The sequence below is a fragment of the Panicum virgatum genome, chromosome 5K (genome assembly GCF_016808335.1).
Source record: "Panicum virgatum strain AP13 chromosome 5K, P.virgatum_v5, whole genome shotgun sequence".
Lineage (NCBI taxonomy): Eukaryota > Viridiplantae > Streptophyta > Magnoliopsida > Poales > Poaceae > Panicum > Panicum virgatum.
The window spans coordinates 22,501,611-22,526,399 of NC_053140.1; the positions used below are offsets into that span (position 1 = coordinate 22,501,611).

General features: G+C 43.7%; 3 protein-coding genes across 39 annotated transcripts; 2 read left to right on the forward strand and 1 right to left on the reverse strand.

Moving 5' to 3' along the window:
* The first annotated feature begins 218 nt into the window (after window positions 1-218).
* LOC120710600 (sinapine esterase-like) lies at window positions 219-1,671 on the forward strand. Its single transcript, XM_039996235.1, has 4 exons — window positions 219-456; window positions 569-784; window positions 936-1,364; window positions 1,460-1,671. Exons 1-4 carry the CDS (start codon window positions 222-224, stop codon window positions 1,669-1,671), a joined length of 1,092 nt encoding a protein of 363 aa, XP_039852169.1. The 5' UTR covers window positions 219-221.
* Window positions 1,672-12,113: 10,442 nt separating this feature from the next.
* Window positions 12,114-16,493, reverse strand: LOC120706953 (pentatricopeptide repeat-containing protein At2g33680-like). Of its 35 annotated transcripts, none has more exons than XR_005688580.1 (4): window positions 14,177-16,493; window positions 13,471-13,624; window positions 13,080-13,141; window positions 12,114-12,546 (listed from the first exon to the last, which is right to left on the reverse strand). XR_005688580.1 is itself a non-coding variant. In XM_039991712.1 (2 exons), the coding sequence occupies exon 1, from the start codon at window positions 16,471-16,473 to the stop codon at window positions 14,197-14,199; it is 2,277 nt and encodes a 758-aa protein (XP_039847646.1). In that variant the 5' UTR covers window positions 16,474-16,493; the 3' UTR covers window positions 12,114-13,605; window positions 14,177-14,196. The 35 variants fall into 35 exon arrangements, 2 of the variants coding, with proteins under 2 accessions (XP_039847646.1, XP_039847644.1); XR_005688570.1 differs by having other exon boundaries at window positions 12,114-12,776; XR_005688581.1 differs by having other exon boundaries at window positions 13,053-13,141.
* A 112-nt stretch (window positions 16,494-16,605) lies between these two features.
* LOC120706955 (probable E3 ubiquitin-protein ligase LUL2) lies at window positions 16,606-20,301 on the forward strand. 3 transcript variants are annotated; one of them, XR_005688583.1, is made up of 4 exons: window positions 16,606-17,060; window positions 17,785-18,283; window positions 19,886-20,114; window positions 20,159-20,301. XR_005688583.1 is itself a non-coding variant. In XM_039991714.1 (3 exons), exons 1-3 carry the CDS (start codon window positions 16,633-16,635, stop codon window positions 19,734-19,736), a joined length of 939 nt encoding a protein of 312 aa, XP_039847648.1. In that variant the 5' UTR covers window positions 16,606-16,632; the 3' UTR covers window positions 19,737-20,284. The 3 variants fall into 3 exon arrangements, 2 of the variants coding, with proteins under 2 accessions (XP_039847648.1, XP_039847647.1); XM_039991714.1 differs by having other exon boundaries at window positions 19,725-20,284; XM_039991713.1 differs by having other exon boundaries at window positions 19,886-20,284.
* The last annotated feature ends 4,488 nt before the right edge of the window (window positions 20,302-24,789 follow it).

The following is a 24,789-nucleotide window of genomic DNA, read 5'->3' on the forward strand; positions in this document are numbered from 1 at the left end:
GCCAGGCTAGGTGTGAGCTAGCGTGATAATAGAGGGATTTCATGCCTCGAGTCAATTGGTAATTCTTGATACACTTGATCACAAACATCTGCTATAAAAATTGCTCCTAGCTAGGAGCTCAGATCTGGAGTACACAACCCAAGCATCAGATCGTAGAAACTCACCGTGTTTAACCACACCGCTCCCTGTAAGTAGTAGTAGTGCTTCAGATCATCAGTCAGATGGGGAGCTCCATCCTCCTCGTCTCCGTTGTCCTCCTCCTCAACTCTCCGGCGGGCCTCTGCGGCTGCTACAAGCGCATCTTCACCTTCGGCGACTCCATCATCGACACCGGCAACTTCGCATTCACGACCGGCAACAACCCGACCCCGATCAAGGAGCTCCCGTATGGCATGACCTACTTCAACCGCCCCACCGGCCGCGTCTCCGACGGCCGTGTCATCATCGATTTCTACGGTGAGCGTGCATACAATGACCCAGCAGGTTCTCATGTGCATTGCAACCACTCTATATATCTCTGTGTTCACCGGCCATGTACATTGTACCCGTACGTCGATCTCGTCATCAGCCCAAGCGCTCGGCCTGCCGCTGATTCCGCCGAGCATACCCGAGGAGGCGTCCGGGCAGTTCCCCACCGGCGCCAACTTCGCCGTGCTAGGGTCCACGGCGCTGCCCTGGGACTACTACAAGACCAAGTACAACTTCGCCATGCCGGCGCCGTCCCACCTGGACCTGCAGCTCGAGTCGTTCAAGAAGGTGCTCGCCCGGATCGCGCCAGGAGACGGTAATAATTAAGCTACCCTATAGCTAGCACACAGCATGCTTGTGTATGTATTCGTTATCCGGTCAAGATTTTTTTTAACTGTTTTTTACATCTTGATCTTGATGATGACATGGCTGTTGTGGCGATACACCGTTTGGCATTCATGCCGCAGCTGCCACGAAGAGCCTCCTGGCCGAGTCCCTGGTGGTGATGGGCGAGATCGGCGGCAACGACTACAACTTTTGGTTCTTCAAGCCCGGCAATCCCAGGGAGACGCCGAACCAGTACATGCCGGACGTGGTCGGCCACATCGGCGCCGGCGTGCAGGAGGTGATCAACCTCGGCGCCAAGGCGGTGCTCGTCCCGGGGAACTTCCCCATCGGCTGCGTGCCGCAGTACCTGAGCATGTTCCAGAGCAACAGCCACTCGGACTACGACGAGCACGGCTGCCTCGTGTGGTTCAACGACTTCTCCAAGAAGCACAACCAGCTGCTGCAGCAGGAGGTCGCCCGGCTCCGGTCGCAGAACCCCGGCGTCAAGATCATCTACGCAGACTACTTCGGCGCCGCCATGCAGTTCGTCCAGAACCCTCACAGCTACGGTGAGGAGTCGTCGATGATCCTAATGCTGCCATCGTGTCATGGGACAGATCGTGCTAATAACTGACGTGAATTATCTGGGACGACAACGTGGCAGGCATCGACAATCCTCTGGTCTCGTGCTGCGGCGGCGACGGCCAGTACCACACGGGCGGCAAAGGCTGCGACAAGGCGGCCAAGATCTGGGGCAACCCGGGCAACTTCGCCAGCTGGGATGGAATCCACATGACGGAGAAGGCATACAGCATCATCGCCCAAGGGGTGCTGAATGGGCCATACGCGGACACCCCGTTGCTCAAGGCATGCTAGGGCGCCTGAATTGTTACTTATTTCTTCTCATCATCAAGGGAGTTACAAAAAAAATAACAGAAATTCTCTTGTAGTTCCAGATAGGATCTGTAAGAACTTTTTGAGAACTACTAGTATGTAAATTATAGTTTTAATCTAAAAAAAGTTATTTCTTGAGCAATGAAGAAAGAAAATGGTTCTAGCTAAAGCTTTAACCGTGAATTTGGCTAATCCCAGCCAGCCATTATGCATTGGGCAATTCTAGTTTACGGTCACCGTTAGTTTTCCGTCCGTACTGTTGATTTCAGTCAACCTGCATTCTCTTTTCGGAAACCACAAACGCGTGAGCCGTGATTAGGATTTCCCCGGCACCCGCGCAAAATCCCTGCTGACACCCGCCTTTTTTTTTCTCTTTCAGGAACCTACTATTATTATCGGGATGTGAGAAAATTAGGTGTAAAATTTGGGTGTGGGAGTGAAAATAAAAGTAAGTTTCAAACTTTGCGCATAAAAAAATAAAAGTAAATTTTTTTATAAATAAAAATTTAGTAGATATACAAAAAAAAATTAGATTCCTCATTCGGTTTTTAAAACATTTGTACATGGAGAAACTTTTGCACTGTGAAAAAATATTTAACTTCCTAAAATTTTAAATAAAATATTGCTATCAAAAAAACGGCATGCAAAAAAATACAGATTTCTGCTTGAACTTAACTAAATCCTTTAAAAAGAAATTTAAGAAAAAATGAAAAACAGAAAAGAATATAAACTTGCGAAAAAAAACTATCTGGTAAACTATAGTCTTTGATGAAAATGAAACAAACTTTTGTAACAAAAATATTCAAAAACATGAAATCAAGCAATGAAAAATCAAAGAAAAAGTCAAGAAGAGAAAAGTTGAAGAAAAAATTAAAATAAAAAGATTGGAGAAAAAATGGGAAAGAAGGAAATTTGGTAGCAAAATTTGGAAGAAACAATTATGAACAAAATTCCAAAAACAAATCGTTTGAGAAAAATTCAAAATGAAAGATAAAAAGAACAAAATTTTGTGGAAAAAATGAAGAGCTAATATTATAGGCATAACTAAATAAAAGAAAAAACAAAAGAAAATGGTGACGCTGGCCAAGCTCGCCAAGGGCCGCCGCCGCCGCGATCTCCTATGGCGATTCGGTCCGACGGAGCTCACCGAGGCCGTGGGCAGCACTCGCTGCACCAGCCGCGTGTGGATGGGAGCTTCCCCCCTACCCCACCACTAGCCACACCGCATCAGCCCTAGCTCCATTGTTGCCTCCGCTACTGGAATTTTTTTAAATTTTAATCTTTTTTAATCTAAAATTTTAATAATAATCTATTTGGATCTAAATTTCTAAGAACTAGCCATTTTGGATACCGGGGTGTTATTTATATTTCCGTAGGGAAGGCGGTGAGTGAAAAGATATAGACTAGTTGATGAACTTTATCTAGATTGGATATTCTCATGCATAAATAGGGGTAAGATATATAACATGGTAAAAGGTAGTGTGACACACACACAAACTACCCTCTTGGATAAATAAAAGAAAAGATAAAAGATGCTCTAGGCTGGGAGCAAGGCAGAAGTTAGAGCTCGAGTCAACTGTGCTAGGCTAGCTATATCTATACTATCTCATTGGTTAGATCGTCAAAGATTAAACTACACAACAGGGAAACTGCTATCGAAGCAATAGGAGGAGCCCGTACACCCCGGCGGCTTTATGTACCTCCTACCCCCCCCATACCGAACGTGGAGGATTACTCGGGCACGGACAGGGCTGTCACCACCTGCCGGCTACTTCTACAAACCGTGGGTATAGTTGACATCCAGTAACTCTTAGCTAATCTAGACACCATGTCTACACTAGTAAGGGATACTCTAGTGTCCCGCATGGAGCCCCCACCCTCCGGATGGACAGACATCACACTAGAGTAAACATACGAATACTAGAGCAGTTGATAGAGTTATAAGCACGAAATACTAACCATCTCAAGCACAGGGCGATCATGCAATGCAAGCATTCATTAATAATGCAACCATATCAAGAAGCATATATCCGATAACTCAGAACATACTTCGAGAAGATATCGGTAACCATAGTCTAATTCTATTACAAATAAATGAATATTACAAGAGAGAGCTAGAGATGAACCCATATCAGACTCTCGAGCAGATCCGGCGACTCGAAGACTCCTAGAATTCTCCTAAACTCCACTAAGCCTAAAGATTATGCAAGATGAGCAAGAGAGGAGAGGAAGTGTGGTGTGTGTGTGTTCTATTCTCCACCCCCCCTCCCCCCCCGCCGCCCCTTGTATTTATAGCAGGGAGCCACGGGGTGAAGCTCTCCAAACTGACCTTAGGGACCAACCAGGAGACGACACGTGGCTTGGCTATGGTAGTGGGGCCCACGGGCCAGGTCGGCCGATCTAGTAGGTCGGTCGGCCTGCCAGTGGGGCCAACCGCCCCCATCTTCTTCTGGCAGGCTGTCCTGGGCCTCCTTGTCTAGTCCACGTTGGGTTTGGCCTGTCTTGGCTTGTCTGAATTGGGTTCTTGCATCACTTTTGGTCCATCTAAGCCTGAATCGGCGCTCTGATAATTTCTGTGATTTTATGTCGGGCAAAACTGTGCTTGTAACCTGCATATTAGCTCCAAAACACAACTTGCATTTTCTAAAAGGTAAAGTGTGGTTTAGGGACTTTATTGGACAAAGATGCGTGTAGGAAATGCAAACTCTCATGATTTTTTGATCAAGTTGACGCCTGGAAATGATCGTTAGTGAGCGTCAACAAGATCCTCCATGTTGTCCTTTGCTCATCCCGAGCAAAGTAGGACAAATCAGGTTGTTGATCAGAAACTCACTTTGACTCGTACCTTACCTGTCATGTCATAGTCTGAAGCAAAGAGATTCATCTATAAGCTTAAATAAGTTGGCTATCATACCTTTGCGCAATTACCTTACTCCTTCATGGGGCTTTTTAGCTATCGCCTTGTCTTGGGCTGTTGAGAGTTAGAACGGTGCATAGAGTAGTACTTACTAGCTCATAGATCCGCAATCCATTTGGAGATACTTTTTGAAAGATTTTTGAAAACATGGCAAAGTTCCCAGGATAACTCTCTCAAGGCACCCAACATGTATTTCCTTACCAGGGCAGTAACTGCCTTTGATCCTTCCTACTACTACACGCCTTTGAGGAGCTCAAGGTAGGATAAGAATATGGTATACTTGCATTCCATATAATGTAAAGTCAAAGAGATGATCCATGGAGAAACAAGTCATGCAATATCGATCAAAAGGTGCAAGAGTATGAGTGGATGGATAGATGGATAGATGGATGGATGTGACTTACTCCTTGAGGTAATGGTTTTTTCTCTCAAATCATCCCTTGTCTCTTCTCTTTTTTTTTTTGAGACATGGCCACCCCTTTTCTCTCTTTTTTATTGGGTCATGCTTCTTTGGCATGCCATCTTTTCTCTCTTTGAGGCAACTATAATCTGACTTTATTTTATTTCAGAGATGTTCTATGAGAGAGATCACCAAGACATGGAGCATTTATAGATGTGGAATGGATGGATGGTGGTGCTAATTCCCAGTGTAGGAATGTAGCAAGAGGATGGGATGTGTACGTGCTTATGATCAAGAAAGCATGAAAAGTATCTCACTAGGGTCACACAATTTAATAAAACTCAATAAAACATCAAGCAGCATATGTGTCAGGGTTTTTCATGGAATATGACATATGGCTCTGGTAGGACATTGCATATCACTGGGGAACTTGCCTTTTTAGATTTTCGAAAACAACTCTAGATTTCAAGCATCACTAGAACAAACTTGCACAACCTTACTTACCATATCTGAACTCACAACAACTTAGACTTGGATCAAGCACATGCAACCCACGGAACTTTTAGGTTCATTGGCAAGATATTTACATAACCAACAGATTTAAACTCAAGGGAACTCTCATTTTCAAACTAGACACAACAGACATGGTAGAGCAAGGCAAAACTCATCCTTTCAACTTATCATAAAGAGTTAAAACATTCTTACCGCACATGATGAAAAAGGAAAATAAAGCAGTAAATTTTTATTTTGTTTTTGGAAGTTTTTTATCAAATTTTATTCGAAAGTAAGTAAAAAAGATACAGTTGACTTAGGGGAGGGAACCTCCCCCAAGCTAGCTCTTGGTTTAGGGTCCGAAAAGTAGGACCTTTCTCCATACCTGATCAGGTTGAGGTCGTTTCGTCCGTACCTGGAGAAGTAGTAGCGGTCGATAACGTCTTGTTCTTCTTGCACCATACCTTCTTGTTTTTCTTTGATGGCATAGACGGCGCAGAAACAGGATCCTCGGAAGTAGGATAGACGATTTCCAGATCTTCCCATACTGTATTGGTGATGAAGTCAGGAATCTTCTGGTCGTCTTCCACTAGCTGGGTTGGTAGAGTATGAATCTCCCAATCCTCCCAAGCTGGCTTGGAAGGGGAGTGATAATCTTGATCATCCCAACCGGGTTCTGCCCATAACCCTTGTTTCTCAGTATCCTCATGAATTAGGAATACCTCCCTCTTGTTTTGGAACTTGAACTTCATGGTCTTTCCCATAATGCGGAGGCTGATTCTTCCTATCCCTACATCGATTTTGGCGTTTGTATCCTTGAGGAACGGTCGCCCAAGTATGAGCGGGATCCCAAGATCTCCTTCCATATCAAGGACTACGAAGTCCACTAATATGTAGATATTCTTGACTTTTACCATAAGCCTTTCCACAACTCTTTCGGGATATCTTATCGTGGAATCCGCTAGCTGAACTCACATAGTGGTAGGGGAAATTGATGGATAGCCTAGCTTTTCGAATGTTACCTTGGGCATGATGTTGACGCTGGCTCCAAGGTCACACAGGGCGTGATCAAATTCACAATCGAAGATTGAGCAACTGATCAATGGGGTTCCAGGATCTTCTCTTATTGTAGCTGCTAACTCGCCCCACGCACCTCTTGTTGGGCGTGTGAGCTTCTCTACATAGCTGAGGGGTGTCCTGCTAAGTGGCTCTTTCCACATAGCATTGATGACATTGATGCTCTTTAGAGTTGATTCGGGTTGCCCCGGAATCTTCCCTAGTTCAGCAGCAGGTGTAGCAGCAGCTAGCTGGGCCAATTGAGTTTCTAGCGTCTTGTTGAAACTCAGTTAGTTCTTCATGGCGGTGGAGAACCCGTCCATCTTGGCATGGATGGTCTCCATTGATTTGTCTATAGCGGCCAACTCCTTCTGAAGGGACTCATTGATCTTCGCTTGGCCGTAGGCAAGATCACTCAAGGTAGATTGGTTAGGACTGAAAGAATTTGAGCTTCCATTACCTCCTTGATAGTATGGGTGTGGTTGATTCCACCCCTAATCTCCTTGTGGACGAAACTCATTGTTGCCATTGAGGAATAGAGCTTTCTCTTGGGTTTCTGGGCAATTGTCGCCCGAATGTCCGACATTCGCACAGACTTCGCACGTTATGCGAGTTTTCAAGGCTTGAAGTGTTTACAATTGAGCCTTGTCTTGGGAATAATCCTCAAATTTCTTAAGGAGGAGATCAATCTTCATAGCGAGCATGTCGGCCTCCTTGACGGAGTGCATGCCTCACTGGCGTAGTTGGAGGCGATCATCGCTCCAACCTTGGTTGGACACCATCTTCTCGATCAATGATATAGCACTTTCAATGCTCAGCGAGAAGAAAGCTCCTCCTGCAGCGTCATCCACATGATCACGGGATGACTGAGTCAACCCATTGTAGAAGTTCTGTAGAATAAGCCAATTGTCCAGTCCGTGATGCGGACACGCCAGAATGTACTCCTGAAGTCTCTCCCAAGCTTTAGAAATTGACTCATTTGATGCCTGCTGAAAGTTCAAAATCCGGCCATGAAGAGCATTGGTTTTGCCCGTCGGGAAGAACTTTGAGAGGAACGCCTTGGCACATGTGTCCCAAGTGTCCACAGCAGCCTTGTTAGCATAAAACCACTGCTTCACTCTCCCCAAGAGATAGAACAGAAATAGACGGAGCTGAATTGCATCTTGCGATACACCCTTGATAACAAAAGTACTGCAAAGCTCCAGGAACTGCTGGAGATGAGCGCTGGCATCCTTATTGGTCTTGCCATAGAAAGGGCTGGCCTGCACCATCGTAATGAGACCTGTCTTGATCTCGAAATTTTCTCCTCCGGTGTTAACCTCGGGCCCGGTAGGGACCTGGTTAGCAGACGGAGCAGAGTAATCACGGAGTGTCTTTTGGGCCATAGCTCGAGGAGCTGATGACGATGCGATGACTGGTTCAACTGCCGAGAGTGATCTCCGAGGTGATACGAGACGAGCTCGCGTCCTCTACAAAAGTGACTCTGGATCGGAATGAAAGTTTTGCGGCAAGTCGAAACCGGTCATACACTACCATATTTTCATATCAACAAAGACAAGAAAACAAAGCCAAGTTAGCTTGTTTAGCAAGCGAATACCAATTTTGATTTTGTTCACAACTTTGTCTATATACTTGAATCTGTGCCTTCTCCGGCAACGGCGCCAAAAATGCTTATTGGCGCCTACCAACGTCACCACCGGGAAAGCAGCGATGACGCCCGCAGATGCCAATTTTGGGTTGGCAGTATTTCATGAACCACGAATAAATCCGCAAGCGCACGGAATACCGCTGTAGCATTTTACCCGGGAGTATACCGGGGTGTCATTTCTATTTCTGCAGGGAAGGCGGTGAGTGAAGAGATATATACTAGTTGATGAACGTTATCTAGATTTGATATTCTCATGCATAAATAGGGGTAAGATATATAACATGATAGGAGGTAGTGTGACACACACACAAACTACCCTCTTGGATAAATAAAAGAAAAGATAAAAGATGCTCTAGGCCGGGAGCAAGACTGAAGTTAGAACTCGAGTTAACTGTGCTAGACTAACTATATCTATACTATCTCATTGGTTAGATCATCAAAGATTAAACTACACAACAGGGAGACCGCTATCGAAGCAACGGGAGGAGTCCGTACACCCCGGCGGCTTTATGTACCTCCTACCCCCCATACCGAACGTGGAGGATTACTGGGGCTCGGACAGGGCTGTCACCACCTGCTGGCTATCTCTACAAACCGTGGGTATAGTTGACATTCACCAACTCTTAGCTAATCTAGACACCATGTCTACACTAGTAAGGGATACTTTAGTGTCCCGCGCGGAGTCCCCACCCTCTGGATGGACAGACATCACACTAGAGCAAACATACGAATACTGGAGTAGTTGATAGAGTTCTAAGCATGAAATACTAACCATCTCAAGCACAAGGCGATCATGCAATGCAAGCATTGAATAATAACGCAACCATATCAAGAAGCATATATCTGATAACTCAGAACATACTTCGAGCAGATATCGGTAACCATAGTCTAATTATATTACAAATAACCGAATATTACAAGAGAGAGCTAGAGATGAACCCATCCAGACTCTCGAACAGATCCGGCGACTCGAAAGTGTGGGGGGTGTTCTATTCTCCACCCCCCCTGTATTTATAGCAGGGAGCCACGGGATGAAGCTCTCCAAACCGACCTAAGGGACCAACCAGGAGACGACACGTGGAATGGCTAAGGCGGTGGGGCCCACGGGTCAGGTCGGCCGACCTGGTAGGTCGGTCGGCCTGCCAGTGGGGCCAACCACCCCCATCTTCTTCTGGCAGGCTATCTTGGGCCTCCTTGTCTGGTCCACGTTGGTTTGGCCTGTCTTGGCTTGTCTGAATTGGGTTCTTGCATCACTTTTGGTCTATCTGAGCCTGAATCGGCGCTCTGATAATTTCTGTGATTTTATGTCGGGCCAAAGTGTGCTTGTAACCTGCATATTAGCTCCAAAACACAACTTGTATTTTCTAAAAGGTAAAGTGTGATTTAGGGACTTTATTGGACAAGGATGCGTGTAAGAAATGCAAACTCTCATGATTTTCTAATCAAGTTGACGCCTGAAAATGATCGTTAGTGAGCGTCAACACCCCCCCCTAAATCCACTCTATCCTCCACCCGATTCGAAGAGGAAACGAAGGGAAATCAATTCTTGTAGGTAACTCCTCCATTCTAACTGATTGGTTTTTCTCCATTTCGTGGATTTTTTAAGATTTGAGTTGGTTGAGGTTATTATGGCGATCACGCTTGCATTTTCTCTGACAACTCTTGTTTAATAGCTGAAGTTAAACACTAATACCAATTGAAACTGGATATCAATTAAAACTATTGGCTCTATTATGTTGTGAAAGTAATCTCTTAGCGAAATCTATGTTGCATTGCAATGGAGATCTATTTCATGTCCGTTGTGCAGCTCATGTCCTTAATCTTATCGCAAAAAATTGTTTGGAAGTGATTGATGGAGTAATCAATGATATAAGAGAGAGTGTGAAGTACATTAAGGGTTCCACATCTACAAAGGAGAAATTTGAGGAGATAATAGTAGTGATGGGCATAGATTGTGCGAGTCATCCTACACTATGCCGACACATTGGAACACAACGTGTGATATGTTGGAGTCAGCTTTGTATTTAGAAAAGCTTTTTATGAGTTAGAAAGGCAGGACCACAACTACATATATTTCCCATCACTTGAAGAATGACAAAGAGCAAAAGTAGTTTGCAATTTGTTAAAGGTATTCGAAAAAGTGACCAATGTTGTTTCTGGTTCAAAATACCCCACCTCTAATCTTTATTCGACATATTTATCATTTTTCAAAATATCGTTTCGATGGGTTTCGATCGTTTTCGATGTGTCCTCGACCGTATATTTTTGTTTCCAAAATTACCGCATTACCGATGTCATTTTCATTTTCGATAATATCGTATTGTTTTCGTTTCCGATGAAAAAATGTAAAAGTGAAAGTGGTGGAGCCTTTCGCCAATTGTTTCCGACCGTTTTCATCCCAATCGACCATAGGACTGGGCTGTCAGGCAACACAGCCGAGTCATATACGCTTATATCACATTTAAATCAACAATGAAATCCAATCTTGATTTACAAGTCTCTAAAAATGAATGACATCTTTCAATATGAAATTCTCCTTGTCTTTTAGAATTCCTTGGACTTGATCATTGTCTATTTCCTTTCTCACACCAAGTCGTCGCTTACGTATCCTCTTGAAACTCGCATTTCGATCTCATCCATTTATTCACAAGATCCCTTTTGGACTCACATTGTTTTGTGCCATTAGAATGAAAACCATTTCTTCAATTAATTTGATCATCAGTAAGCCCTCTACTTTGAGACCTCACATTTGTATTAAATCATACTTCTTTTTATTTTTTATACAAGCATTTTTTGGCACTACAGTTATCAGTAGTATGTCTACAGGGCTAGAGGACTGTTTTGAGATCGCATATATCGGCAAGTGTCTGTAGCCTGCTTGATTTATTCCGCACAAATCTGACAGGAGATTTGCAGGACATCTAACATAAGTTGGTAGGCTCCTGCATAGCCATTAATTAGTGCATACAAGTGAGGCGGGTAGCCCTGCAGCGTCTACAGATGGCCCGCTTGCATTTTGAGGCGGTGCCATAGAGATCAAGTCGGGTGGGAGGGGCGGGGGGAGGAAAAGAAGAAGAGGTGATCATTTATTAAGTTGAGTCGCGTCACGCCGCACGGCGCGACTCCCTGAAGGGTCGCGCCACGCCGCACGACACGACTCGCTGAAGAGCACGTCAAAGCATGTGGCGCGACTCAACCTTGCCAGATTAGCAGAGCTGCCAGCGTGGCAGGTTGGTCGCGCCAAAGCATGTGGCGCGACCCTTTAGTGAGTTGCGCCACGAGTTTTAGCATGGCCAAAAGGGTTAGTTTTTAGAAATTTAGATCACACAAGTTATTATTAAAATTTTAGATTTAAAAGGGTTAAAATTAAAAAAAAATCCCGCTCCTGCTAGCGCGGCTGTAGATCAGCCCCGGAGAAAAAAGAAAGAAAAAGGAAGGGAAAGAAATGAGGAAAATAGGAGCCCGAAGGAGGAAATAATGGGCGGTTATTGTGGGGTCCACTCAAGTGCGCTCCAACAGTGTGTTGACCGCTGCGAGCGCTGCACGCGGTCGTGACAAAGCCAACTTCAGGTTACGCCTCTCTCGGACGGAATCACACCCGACATGCAAGACACTCAGGACTCTAGCCATTTTTCCTAAATTTTATATGGTCATACGAAAACATTAGGTATTTTTTGCGATATATATTTTAGGACTCAGACCTTTCCAAAATTAGAGAGCATGTCAAATGCAAACTAATACCTTTGTGCAAACTGTGCAAATTTCAATCTGAACCACCGGCTCAACATAAAGAATTCTAAAATAAAGTATTTAGTTTATTTTTTAAGTACTTGCCAATTTAGTTATCCACCTATCTACATATCCTTTCTTTTATCGTAATTGCACTTAGGTGGTCCAAGAAGGCGGAGCCAGAAAAAGGAACCTTTGGCGTTGCCTGTAATTTTCATATAGAAGACCATACTAAAAGGGTAAGGTCATAATTGCTATTCTTTATTTGATCCTAGGTTAGGTGCCCAAATGTGACAGAAGGATGATTTGTTAATAAAAAAATAATATATCTCTGAGTTCTGGCATACCCATGAAACAGTATTAACCCTGATGTATTGATCAAGTGATATGTCTGGCTCCAGATATAGATATATTTGACCAAGTCAAACTTCCACTCATTGGTTTCATATTCGATTGTCTTCATTGCTATTCAGTATGAGTTTTTCAACAAGTCTAGAATGTATCTTGATTCTCCTGCCATCTGCCTTGCCAACCTAGTCTCTCCAAAACCAACCGTTTCCAAACGGGGCAATTTGAATCCTCTTGGAAAGAATGGCTCCTCTTGGAAAGAATGTCCTGCAGTCATGCCTCACCTCATTTTAGAATCAGTCCTGAAACATAAGAATAACCACGTAATGCCCCCAACGTGCTTGGGATGCAGATATATCAGAGTCTTTCCTGCTATAACTCACCAAACAAATTACCATCGTTCTTTAATCTCTAGTATTAGATGTATATAGTCTAGTCTACAGACCTCAAGCTTGACGTGTCAATGGACGAAGATATCAATAAGAGATGTCAAAAATCTGAGAGAGAAAAAACTTATGATAAGAATTATGAGAGAAATATCAAACAACTAAAACCTTCTTTATGCTCTGCTAGTTCTTACTTGGGCCACGTTTTACACTCTCAAAATAACTAGACATACCTCCAAATATCAAACTACATTAACTCAATTTTGCTGATTACATATGAATGAGCCTACAATTGCTAAATGATAACAAAAGAGAACTCTATTCACCTATTCATATGAGTCTGACAAATTTTGACACATGTGAAAGGGTAAATATCTTGAATCAAACCTTACTATGAGCTTTAAAAGGACTCACACTGAGATAAGCATGCAGTCAAAAGTCAAAACAATAAGCTGCAATGACATTCCAGCAGAAGCCTGAAATTTATGTTTCAACCTAGTTACATACAATGAATCAGGAATCAGTTTACATGCAATGTAAATTCTTGCCTAAGTATATGAAAGTAATGGCATATTTGACACTTAGAATCAGACAATTTTTCTTGGAATTTTCCAAGCAAAGCATGTAAAGCTATAGATCCTTCATGGTTTTGTTTAAGAATAAAGGCATGTACAATACATGACTAGCTATGATATTAATCTTGGTAATAGGGTAACTTATGCTAATATCCTTGGCTTTCCAAACAAAGCCAGGCAATGAGAGTTGAACCTGAGCAAGCAGAATACCATGGTGCTGAAGGGCTCACACTGGAAAACTGATAGCATGTGTGCACTTGAACAGTCTAGTCAACAAAACATTGGCTCCATGTGTTGTAAGTAGTACCAGCAATACATTGGATCTTTGCAAGAGGACCAGTTGCTCCTTGCGCTGCTCCTGCTTGCTACCAGCAAGAAGTGACACTGCATTACAGACTCAAACATGAGGTTGATAAACAAATGGAGGCAGCTGCGATAGCCAACAGGCGGAGCGGTGCCTGGGCGATGGCCGAGCAGAGAAGGTGGCGCTTGTGAGCAGCGGTGCTTCTCAATGTTTCGCGGAGGGGTGGAGGAGGATATTTTTTGTGCCAGGAATCTTTTTGACATGTGGCCTGAGTGACTAATGGAGCGCATGAGTGCCGTGAATTGCAGCTTTCATATATAGAAATGATTCATAAATTTTAAAAAGTTTCTAATAGCACTGAATTTATAACTTATCAGTGCTACAAGTACCTAATGATCCACATAAAAGTAATTGTATTATGCACTCATAAATTTTGACATGTTTCTAATGCACTGAATGTATAACTTATAGGTGCTACAAGTACCTAATGATCCACATAAAAGTAATTGCATTATGCATTAATGCACAAGTATTCAAGTACAGGTAGTACAAAAATATTTTTCATAACTATTAACATTTTTATAGCTTTCCTTTTTATTCCTGCTTCTGGTTAAATTAATCACAGTACTAACCTTCCTTATCTCTTGGGAACTCAGACATAAGCTGCTGACATCAATTCTAGTTGATCTTCTCCATGAGTTTCTCCAGATGCATTCACTTCTTCATCAAATGGGAATTTGCATGTTTGACGATAGCCTTCATCCTTCATGTGTTTGGCTAGCCTTATCAACTCCGCATTTATATTTGCCACTTCAGGATGTTGTTGTTCCCCAACGACAAACACATGAACTCGGCTATTAAGCTCAACCCAGCTACAACCTAGATCCTTGCTAACTCCTCGGAGTCTCATCAAACGTCTCACCCGCTCAACATCATTCCACTTCCTCTGGGAAGCATAGATGTTTGATAACAATATGTAAGCAGAGGAATCCTCAGTACCTAACTGCATCAGTTTTTCACCTGCATATGCCCCAACATCAAAATCCCGTAAACTACGACATGCTCCTAGGACTATACGCCATAGGCATGTTCCATGGTCAACAGTTATTGATTCTATGAAGTCCTTTGCTTCTTTTAACTGCCCTGCTCGGCTAAGAATATCAACCATGCAAGCATAGTGATCAAGCCTAGGAATTAAACCATAATCTTTGGTCATTGCCCTAAAATAAAACCAACCTCTGTCGACTAAGCCCATGTGGCTACAAGCACAAAATACATTAATGAATGTTATATGATCAGGTGCAGTGCCCTCTAACTTCATCTCCTCAAACAGGTCAAGTGCACCATTACCACATCCGTTTTGTGAAAACCCAGAAATGATTGAATTCCATGCAATAACATCCCTATCAGGCATGCTTCTGAAGACAGCCATGCCATCTTCAAGGTTCCCACACTTTGAATACATTGTAGACAGAGCACTTCCAACAGAACCACCCAAACCAAACCCACACTTCATTATTTGTGCATGCAGTTGCTTCCCTGGCTCCAACGCCGCAAGGCATGCACATGCTCTAAGAACACTAGTTATAGTCAGATTACTGGGCGAGATGCCCAATTTGTTCATCTTGGCATACAACACCAGGGCTTCCTCAAGCTCCCCATTCTGCACATGCCCAGCAATCATCGCTGTCCAAAGCACAACGTCATCAACATCATACAACTGCTGAAACCCACCTTTTGCATCACCAATACAACCACACTTGGCATACATGTCAACCAATGCGCTCTTCACATAAACCTGCATCTCAAACCCCAGCTTCACCATCAAACCATGAGCCTGCTTCCCAACAGACAACGCTCCCATGTCACTGCATGCGTTCAGTACCCCAACAAGGGTGAATTCTGTTGGTGAGAATCCTGCAGCATGCATCTGTAAGAACATCCTAGCTGCACTATCTGCCTCCCCATTCTGAGCATACCCGGTGATCATCGCTGACCATGTTATTGAATTCCTCTCCTTTGATGACCCAAACACCTGCAGAGCTGCTTCCATACACTCAGCCTTTGCATACAGTGTGACAAGTGAATTCTCCACAGATACTAATCCCACCAACCCATCCTTCACAACCAACCCATGCACCTGCACCCCCATAAGCAAACCTGATGGCACGCTAACTGCGCTAAGAAGCGCCGTGGTGACAAATTCATTTTTCTCAGAGGGGCACTCCTGAAGCATCAACCGGAAGATCTCAAACGCCTCCTCAGAGCACTTCCCCAAAGCATACCCAGACACCATAGCAGTCCAAGACACCGCATTCCGATGCGGCATTTCGTCGAACACCCTGCGGGCATTGGAAGTAATACCCAGTTTGCAATACATATTGAGCAGGGCAGTGGAGACGAACACATTGTCAGAGCCGGCGGAGGAGGAGGGAAACTTGCACGCGAGCGCGTGGGCTGCTGCGCCGGCGGACGCGGACGGCGCGCGGGCCGCGGCGGTGAACGCAGCAGCAAAGGAGTGCGGCGACGGGAGGACGATGCGGTCGTAGGAGGAGAGCATCAAGCGGAAGTGGGAGAGCGCGGCGAGGGGGTGGTGACGGGAGAGCGGGTTGAGGAGGGAGTTCCACGAGGCCACATCGCGCGTGGCAGCGGGGATATCCTCGAAGACGGCGAAGGCGGCCGCGAGGAGCGGCCGCGAGAGGGAGCAGTAGAAGGTGATTAGGGAGTTGGAGACGGGTGCGTGGGAGGCGGCGCCGGACTTGAGCGCCCAGCCATGGAGGGCCTCGCCGGCGCGCGGGGCGCGGGCGGATGCGGCCGCACGGCGGAGGTGCTCAATGAATTGCGTGTGCGACATGCGCAGCGCGGGCGGCGGCGCGCCTGCCATGGCGTTGGCGGGAGCAAAGAAGCACTGGACAGCGGCACTCGACATCCGCCGCCGCCGCCGCCGCCGCCGCCCCTCACCTTATCCGCCGACCTCCCTCACCAGCGCCACCGCTGGTCGCCATGAGTGAGTCGCCGGGCGAGGGAGGGTGGCACGGGCGGCTGCGGTGGAGGGCGGCGCGCAGGGACAGAAGTACGGGCAGCGGTTATGGAATGGCAACTAAGAAAGGTTGCTGTGCGGTCAAAGTCAAACTCAACACAAACTCCTTTGAGTTCGCCCACCAATCTTGCCAATCGCACCGGCAGGGCAAACCTAGATCAAGAAACCCGCAGCAAGGAGACGAGGATGGGCAACTTCGGGAGCAGAGGCGGCGCTCCTCCACCGCCACCGCCGCCTGCTCTTCAAGCCCATCTACACGGGGTGCGCCCTCCGTACTACCCCCGGTACCCCGGTTGGTCCCCGGGCACCGCTCCGCTGCCGCCGCCTTTGGGGGTGCCAGCGTCGGTGGAGCGGCACAGAACCGTCGCGGTGCACGCAGGCGTCAACATCAAGGGGGACACGCTGCGGCTGGAGCCCGATGATGACGGCCGTGGCCTCCTACTCGCCTTCTCCTTCGACGCCGACGCCCCCGGAAGGTCCCCTCTGCTTCTTTTCTTTTCCCTTTCCCCGCCTTAGTCTATCCTAGCCTAGTTCTTGGAATCCTAGTTTCTTGAATATTAGTTTCTTGATTAGTTCGAATTATCGAAATGGCGTTGCCGTGCCAATCGTTTGGCTTTTTATCTCGGGATCCGGAACAATGAATAGAACCATGGCTCTCTCGATCATGGCATGTGCCCCTTTTTTATTGAAGAAATTGTGCATCTCGATTGAACAACAGGATGTGGTTACTTCGAAAATGATCAAATTACACATGTACCTTCTTGAATATATTTTAATTTGCATAATGTTGGGCCAATAGCAGCTTGGTGGTGACTGCTGGGTGATTAAAAAGAAAGTTGAACAAAGTAACAAGAGGGCATTTTAGAGTTTTAGAATTATATGTCAAGGTTACTGATTCGCATTAGGTATCGAGGTTGAACTTGCAGTGTGCTAGTCTCAGTATTCTCAGTGATTGTTGGCCATGCACTTTTGTTTGTAGAGTTACCTTGTCAAAACATACAGTTATTCTACCTATCAGATTTCTGTCTTGTTTTCTTACTTTTTGAGGTTTAGACATTATTTCTACATTTCTTTGTATCCTTTCAGAGACGCCTGATTATGTTACCACCTATTATTCGTAGCGACTATCTGATTATCTGTAAGACTTCCATGCCATCTCTAACAACAGGACTGATTCTTGACTGCTCATCCTGCGAACAGCATAACTGTCTACTTCTTTGCGCAAGAAGATGAAGAGCTTATCTTGAAGGCTACAAAGGAAAACTTGCTCAAACCTGTGACAATAACTTTCAACAAAGGTCATGATCAGGAGTTCAAGCAACCATGTGGAACAGGAATCGATGTCTCTCAGTTTGAGGAATCTGAGCTAACTAAGGTTGGTGAAGGTGGTATATTCCCAGTTGCATTCAAAGTGGACGTGGCTGTATCAAACAACCAAGAATTAGAAGGGGCACATGACAATGAGGCATCAAAGTGTCTGGTTAAATTTGCTATACTTGCAAAGAAAGGCAATGCTAAATATGGTGTTCGTATTGTGCAGCAGATCTTATGGGTAAATGGTACTAGATATGTCTTGCAGGAGATATATGGTATTGGCAACACAGCTGATGACAACAATCATGAAGACGAATCTGGGAAAGAATGTGTTGTTTGTCTTTCAGAACCAAGAGATACAACTGTTCTTCCATGCCGGCATATGGTAAGCTGAAATCATACTGAATATCCTCTATATGAATCAATGTTCAAGAAAACGCTAGGCGCTAGGCGGGCGCTAGGCTCTCTGAACATAGATTAAACGTGATTAATCGTAATTAAACGTGATTAATCGTTTGTGAATTTATTATTATTTTTCATAATATATATTAATTTTTGAATTTATAAGTGATGTAGATGCATATATATAAAAGAATAAATCAGAAATAAAGAGGAACACCTCAACAGTCCAGCACAGCCCACCATCCTAGCAGCCCACTAGCCCATCTTAACCCCGTACCACCCCATACCCTACCGTTCACGCACGATACCCAGCAGGCAGCAGCCGCCGTCTTCCTCCTTCCGCAGCCTCGGCCGCCAGGCGCTGGCCCCTCCCTCTCTTCCCACGCCGGGGGCTGCGCCTACCTCAATCCCCGCGCCGGGCACCGCGCCTACCTCTCTCCCCGCGCCGGCCGCCGCTCCTCCCTCTTTTCCCCGTGCCGGCCGCCGGCCTCCTCTGCGCCCGCGGCTCCTCCCTCCTCACGGCGGGCGCCGGCGCCGGCCGCTCCCTCTCTTCCCCGCGCCGGCCGCTCCTCCCTCTCTTCCCCAGCGCCGACGGCGCACCACCCCATCTGGTAAGCATTGGTGGAATCATTTTGCAGTCCAAATTTCATCTCTCCTCTTGTTTTCTTCACCATTCATGGGTTTGACTGTTCACCGAGCGTTTAATTGGCCGTTTATGGCCTAAACGCAACGCTGGGGTCCGATTTGCGCTTAATTGCGATTAAACGTACGTTTAAAAACGATTTCTCGAACATTGATATGAATCAAGATTCATTCACAATACTTAGGCCTATAAATTACCACTCCTTTTTGCCCCACTCGGTACTGATCTAGACATTACAATAACGTGAAATTGGGTAAAGTCATTTTTACCCTTAAGGGCACATGCTCTGTTGTCTTGCACCTTAAGATGTGCATTGAGATCGCATACTTTCGGAATCGCACAGAATCTTTGTCTCCCACTCACTGTGCACAGATCTCGATAAATGTCTAGCAGGGCATAGCGCAACAGCACATGTCCGTAAAGGCAAAAACCTTTATCCATAGAAAATGCACTAGTTGCTTGATGATTTGTTGGTAATTATTGTAGAAGTAAGAGTATATTAATTGGGAGGGTGGAAGTACTTTCATGTTAATGGTTCCATGTGCATTGTAAAATCACAATTAAACCTGAAAACTTGTCACTGTGCTAGTTATTGTATTCTTATATTTTTCCAAATTTTGGGTTTTATTTTTTTGAAACGAAAAACTTTGGGCTTTATTGATTATGAGGAAAGATTATTTATGTTCCTTTCTCTTAGGACTGAAGCAAAAACTTGAGAATCCAATGTAGGTTGTAATATGATATGTGCTACATTATTACAATTCTTTTCATTCTTCTCCAGGTCCAATACTAGTTTTAGTATTTCTGGTGTATAGGAAGTTGAATGAAAATAACCAATTGAGAAAGGAGGACCAAATGTGAAACTAGCCTAACCGCAGGGCCGACCTTTGCAGCTTCTGATATTTGAGAGAATAAGTGGATAATGATATCGCTTTATTGCAGTGTCTCTGCCGGGAATGTGCTCAACTTCTAAGAATCCAGAGCAACAAATGCCCCATATGCAGGCAACCTGTTGGGGGACTTCTCGAGATCAAGGTTGATACAGAATCTGGTGATCATCAAAAGGAGCTCAGTAGTTAAAAGACCGCGAAAAGTTTCTCCATTTAATCACTGGCATTCTAGCTGTATATATAACCCGTATATGAAACTACCTTGCGGAATTGGATGAACGTGAAGGGATTTAATAGTACCTCTGTAGTCGTGAGCTTTCAACCTTGAACTTTTACTTGAAACACAATCGGTCTGGACCTTCACATACAAGCCTGTAGCACGATTGACATAACAGTGCTGTTTTGGTTACTCAGATTGTTAAGTGTTGTGTGCAATGAGCTTGTTTGAACATGCCCTGCTTTCGGTTAGTGGATGTTTGTGTCTCAGGAGGCCTGCAATGAAACTGTAGATGCTGTATGGCAGCTTAAGAAGTGAACCTGATCATTTGTTGGCTGGGTTTAAAATATACTACCGTTAAGCGTGAATTTCAAGAATTAAACCTACGCGATGTTCAGGAGCAACACTACTAGACCCCAACACAACAAATGGCAATCAGAAAGGTGAACAGCATACGTGTTGCCATATCTGTTGTCCAACGCCCATGGATCTTCGAAGGATCAAAAACTGAATTATTATGCAAGTGAGAGGAATCCAACAAAATCAGTGACAGCCTGAAAAACAATATTTATAAAAGCCATCATCCCTTGATCAGTTAGGCAATGTAGCTATCTATAAAAACGCATGCGTCAGCAACTAGCACATACTGCTAAGTATGTGCTAAATTTCGGCGAGCTGTTTTGCAGCTCATATTTGAGAGGACAGCTGCTACTACTGTGGGGCTAAGGTTTTGCTACCACACTGTGGAGAACGTGGCAGGTACGTAACAATCTGACTCATTATACAGAGAAATTGTCCATTAAAGCCTTGTTTAGTTCCCTTCAAAATTTCAAAATTTTACAAAATTTCACATCACATCGAATCTTTCAACATATGCATGAAGTATTAAATGTAGCTAAACAAAATAACTAATTACACAGTTTGTCTATAATTTACGAGACGAATCTTTTGAGCCTAGTTAACCCATAGCGGGGTAATAATTATCAAATACAAATGAAAGTGCTACAGTGCTTTACACCCAAAACTTTATGTATCTAAACAAGGCTTAAAAGCTCACTCAGATTTCTGCATAAGTACTGGGCAGACGTAGGAGCGCAGGAGGGTTGGGGGAGGGCTGCTGCAGATTCCAGAGGGTGGCCACGAGGCGTGGAACGTGTGAAGATCAGCGATTCCGGATGCAGCCACTTGCTCGTCGACATCGCTGTCTGCACGCTGCCGAATTACGGCTATGCGGCCTACCTATTGGGTAACCGGTACGGGTATGGATAAAAATGGGGACGGGCAACATAATCGCTATGGGTATGGGCAATTCTGAATATGGTTATGGATTAACCAAATCATCCCCAACGGCAACTTGAAATGGTTCCTTCGATGAAAGCTCTGGAGAAGGGGCATCGGCATCGTGATCAGGGACTACGGAGCAAATGCCCAACTAACAGCGTGGAAGTATATTGCAGGGGAGGAGACGCAGAGGTAGAAGCCCTTGCATGTGCAGGACTAAGTGTTGGGCTATCCCTCTACATGGAGGATGATTTGGAGCTAAGCAAAAATGAAGAAAAACAACAGACAAGTCCAAATCAATGGTTTAAAAAACAACAGCAATGGTTTAAAACAACAGACAAGAAAAACAACAGCAATGGTTTTAAAAATATACTAAAGCATCAAATCAATGATTGAGATCGCTCCTTGAGAGGGAGTGGCAAGCAAGAAAACCCTAGCCTCATCTTTCCCGGGTGCTAGCCATCACTAATTTGGACATATTATTTATCTAATTTGGAGTCCATATGGAGTCTATTTCAAAAACTGTCCGGTTCAATTGGAACCGCCCGGTTCAATGGTTCTGTATAAACTGATTGGTTCAACTAGGGCTTTGTTTAGATGCGTAAATTCTGGGTGTAAAGTACTGCAGCACTTTCATTTGTATTTGATAATTATTATCCTGTCATGGGTTAATTAGTCTAAAAAAATCGTCTCGCAAATTATAGACAAACTGTATAATTAGTTATTTTGTTTAGCTATATTTAATATTTCATGCATGTGTTAAAATATTTGATGTGACGGAGAATTTTGCATAATTTTAGAATTTTGAAGGCAAGGGCCTAGTTTTTACCGGTCCGATTGCATTGGCGTCCGTGAAGCGAACCAAACTGCTAGCCGCAGCAGTGGGATGCGCATGGCACGTGCGTCGTCTAGCCGTCTAGGCGAGGGAAGGTGCTCCCGTTCCCGACGCTGGCAAGATTCGACTGCGAACTGGGCACGAGCCCACTATTTTGGATTCCGAGCCGACACCATTTCGTGGCATCAAATAGCGTCTATATTTTTGGGAAATTTTGCGATTGCACATTCTTTAATTCTTTAATGTTATTTGTTAATGGTCACTACTCAATTCTATCATTCTAACGAACACTTTTCTAATTTATATTTATGCGGACATATTTAAAGTGATAAATGAGTATACAGACATATGCACGGTGATATATTGATGATGTGAGTAGCTACACGCAAGTGTCGGAAAAACTCATCATATATATGAAATTCCTTTCTAAACTCGCTTGTAGCTACTCCCACATGCATATCTCATCATGTATAACGTATCTGATCCAATGAAGAGTATGTGGAGTATGCGATCATACTAGTATATCTATGATGGTATATACGTTGGGTATGTGACCATACATAGAGTTTGCGGACATACTTATTTTCATATACTAATATTAAGGTATAATCATAATATATTTAAAAAATAGACTTGTTTTGAAAATTTTCATATATATCTCTTTGAAATATCTTAGAATTAGTATGTGAACATATTCAAAGTGATAAATGAACATGCGGACACACACACAGTGGTATACTGATGATGAAAGTAGCTAGCTACACTCAATTGTAGAAGAAACTCATCCTATATATATAAATTTATTATAAGGCACTACGTGTATCATAATATTCATTTTATAATGAAAGAAGAAAGAGAACTAAAAAGAAAAATCAAACTACCCCTAGAATCTTATCTACCTACCCATCCGATCTCTTTCCCTTTCCCAGATCCCGAGCGTTAGTTCTGGTACTCTTTTCACAATCCAACTTGGTATTTATATATTTTAACTCAAAATTATATATGATAAGAGTCTGGCTCTTTTAGGATACAATCTTTAAATTATCTAGATTAAATTTTAGATGTTTTACCACCTCTTTAGAGCATCTCAGAGAGTCTTTCCAAATTTCACTCTCTAAATCATTATTTGGAGAGTCATCTACATATACATTTTTACTCTCCAACAGCTTTTTTATATCTTGTTTACACTCTACAGAGCTATTTTCGCTATCTATCTTTGGCTAGTGAGAAATTTGAAATAGATGATAGCTATATTTGAATGACCACTTAGAGAGCTCTTGGAGGGTATTTTTTTTATTAAAATATCTATTTCTAATCATTATAATGGATATAGAGAGTAAGTTGCTCTTAAATTATCCCACCCACACAGGCAACGCTCCCAGCCGCGCCCGTCCCCCTTCCCAACATCCCCATCCGCGACAAGTAGAGCCGCCTGCAAGTTTTGTCTCACAAATCACAGTAGTCTAGAGAACTCAATCTGATCTTCAAGTAGCCTATTTTAGCCTCCACAACAAACTCCCATATTGCCTTCTCGATTTCTACTGCACCCCTTAGCACCACGCTCAAGAGGAGGTTGTCCAGTTGCTCCTGCACGTGGTGGATGCAGGATTCCCCTCATCAGCCTCAGTTGGAATCTACCACGGAATATCTCAGCAGTTGATTTGGGATGAAGTGATTTGATTCTAATTTAATACAATTAAGCGAGTTATCTACTATGAACTTGCTGGTGCTCAAGATGGGGACTAATAGAAAGGAAAGTATTACTGAGGATTGTACCGATACACATGACAATTTACTTCTACAAGCTTACTTCATCTATTCCAAATTATAGGTCATTTTGGTAAATTTAAATACGTAATTTTTGCTATGTATCTAAATATAATATATATCTATATGTGTAGAAAGAACTATGTATCTTGATTTGCCAAAATAATACAATTTGGAATCGAAAGAGTACAATCGAGTTTACAAACCAGATTATCTTCCCTGGAATCTAACTAATGATGCCGTCCGCTTCCCTAGGTCATAAGGGCAGCCACAGTGTACTAAAAAGGTGACCTTAACTAATAAATACAATCTATATGTTGCACTTTATACATTGTGCAAGTAGTGATAGTCAAAAGATTTCTAAGGTCAAGCAAAGTGAATAAAAAAATATTTATCTCTCCTTTGCTCTCTCCCACAATCTACTTCAGAATAGTGAGTAGTTATTGGTAGATTTTTTTTATTTTGGAAAAAGTCTACATAAACCCCTCAACTATTGAGGTTAGACTGCTTAACCCTCAAACTATAAAACCGGTTATTCTGTCCCCTGAACTTTTCGAAACCGGCCAAATAACCCCCTAAGGCTATGTTTGGAGGGTGGTTTTGCCTTTGTCTTTTTTTATTTATTTCAGCTGAATCTTTGAAAAATCATAGCAAGTTATAGAAAAATCCAAAAATTGAAAATCAATTTTTGTTGGACTCTACATGAGTAGATCCACAAAGTAAACATATAATATAGTTTGCTTTCATACAAAGTTTTTGTTGTAGATTTAGGTATATGTTTTTTCGCAATTAAATAGAATAATTCATAGCTGCATTTTTCATGGTCCAATTGTGGTGAAATTTTTATGGTGGGCTA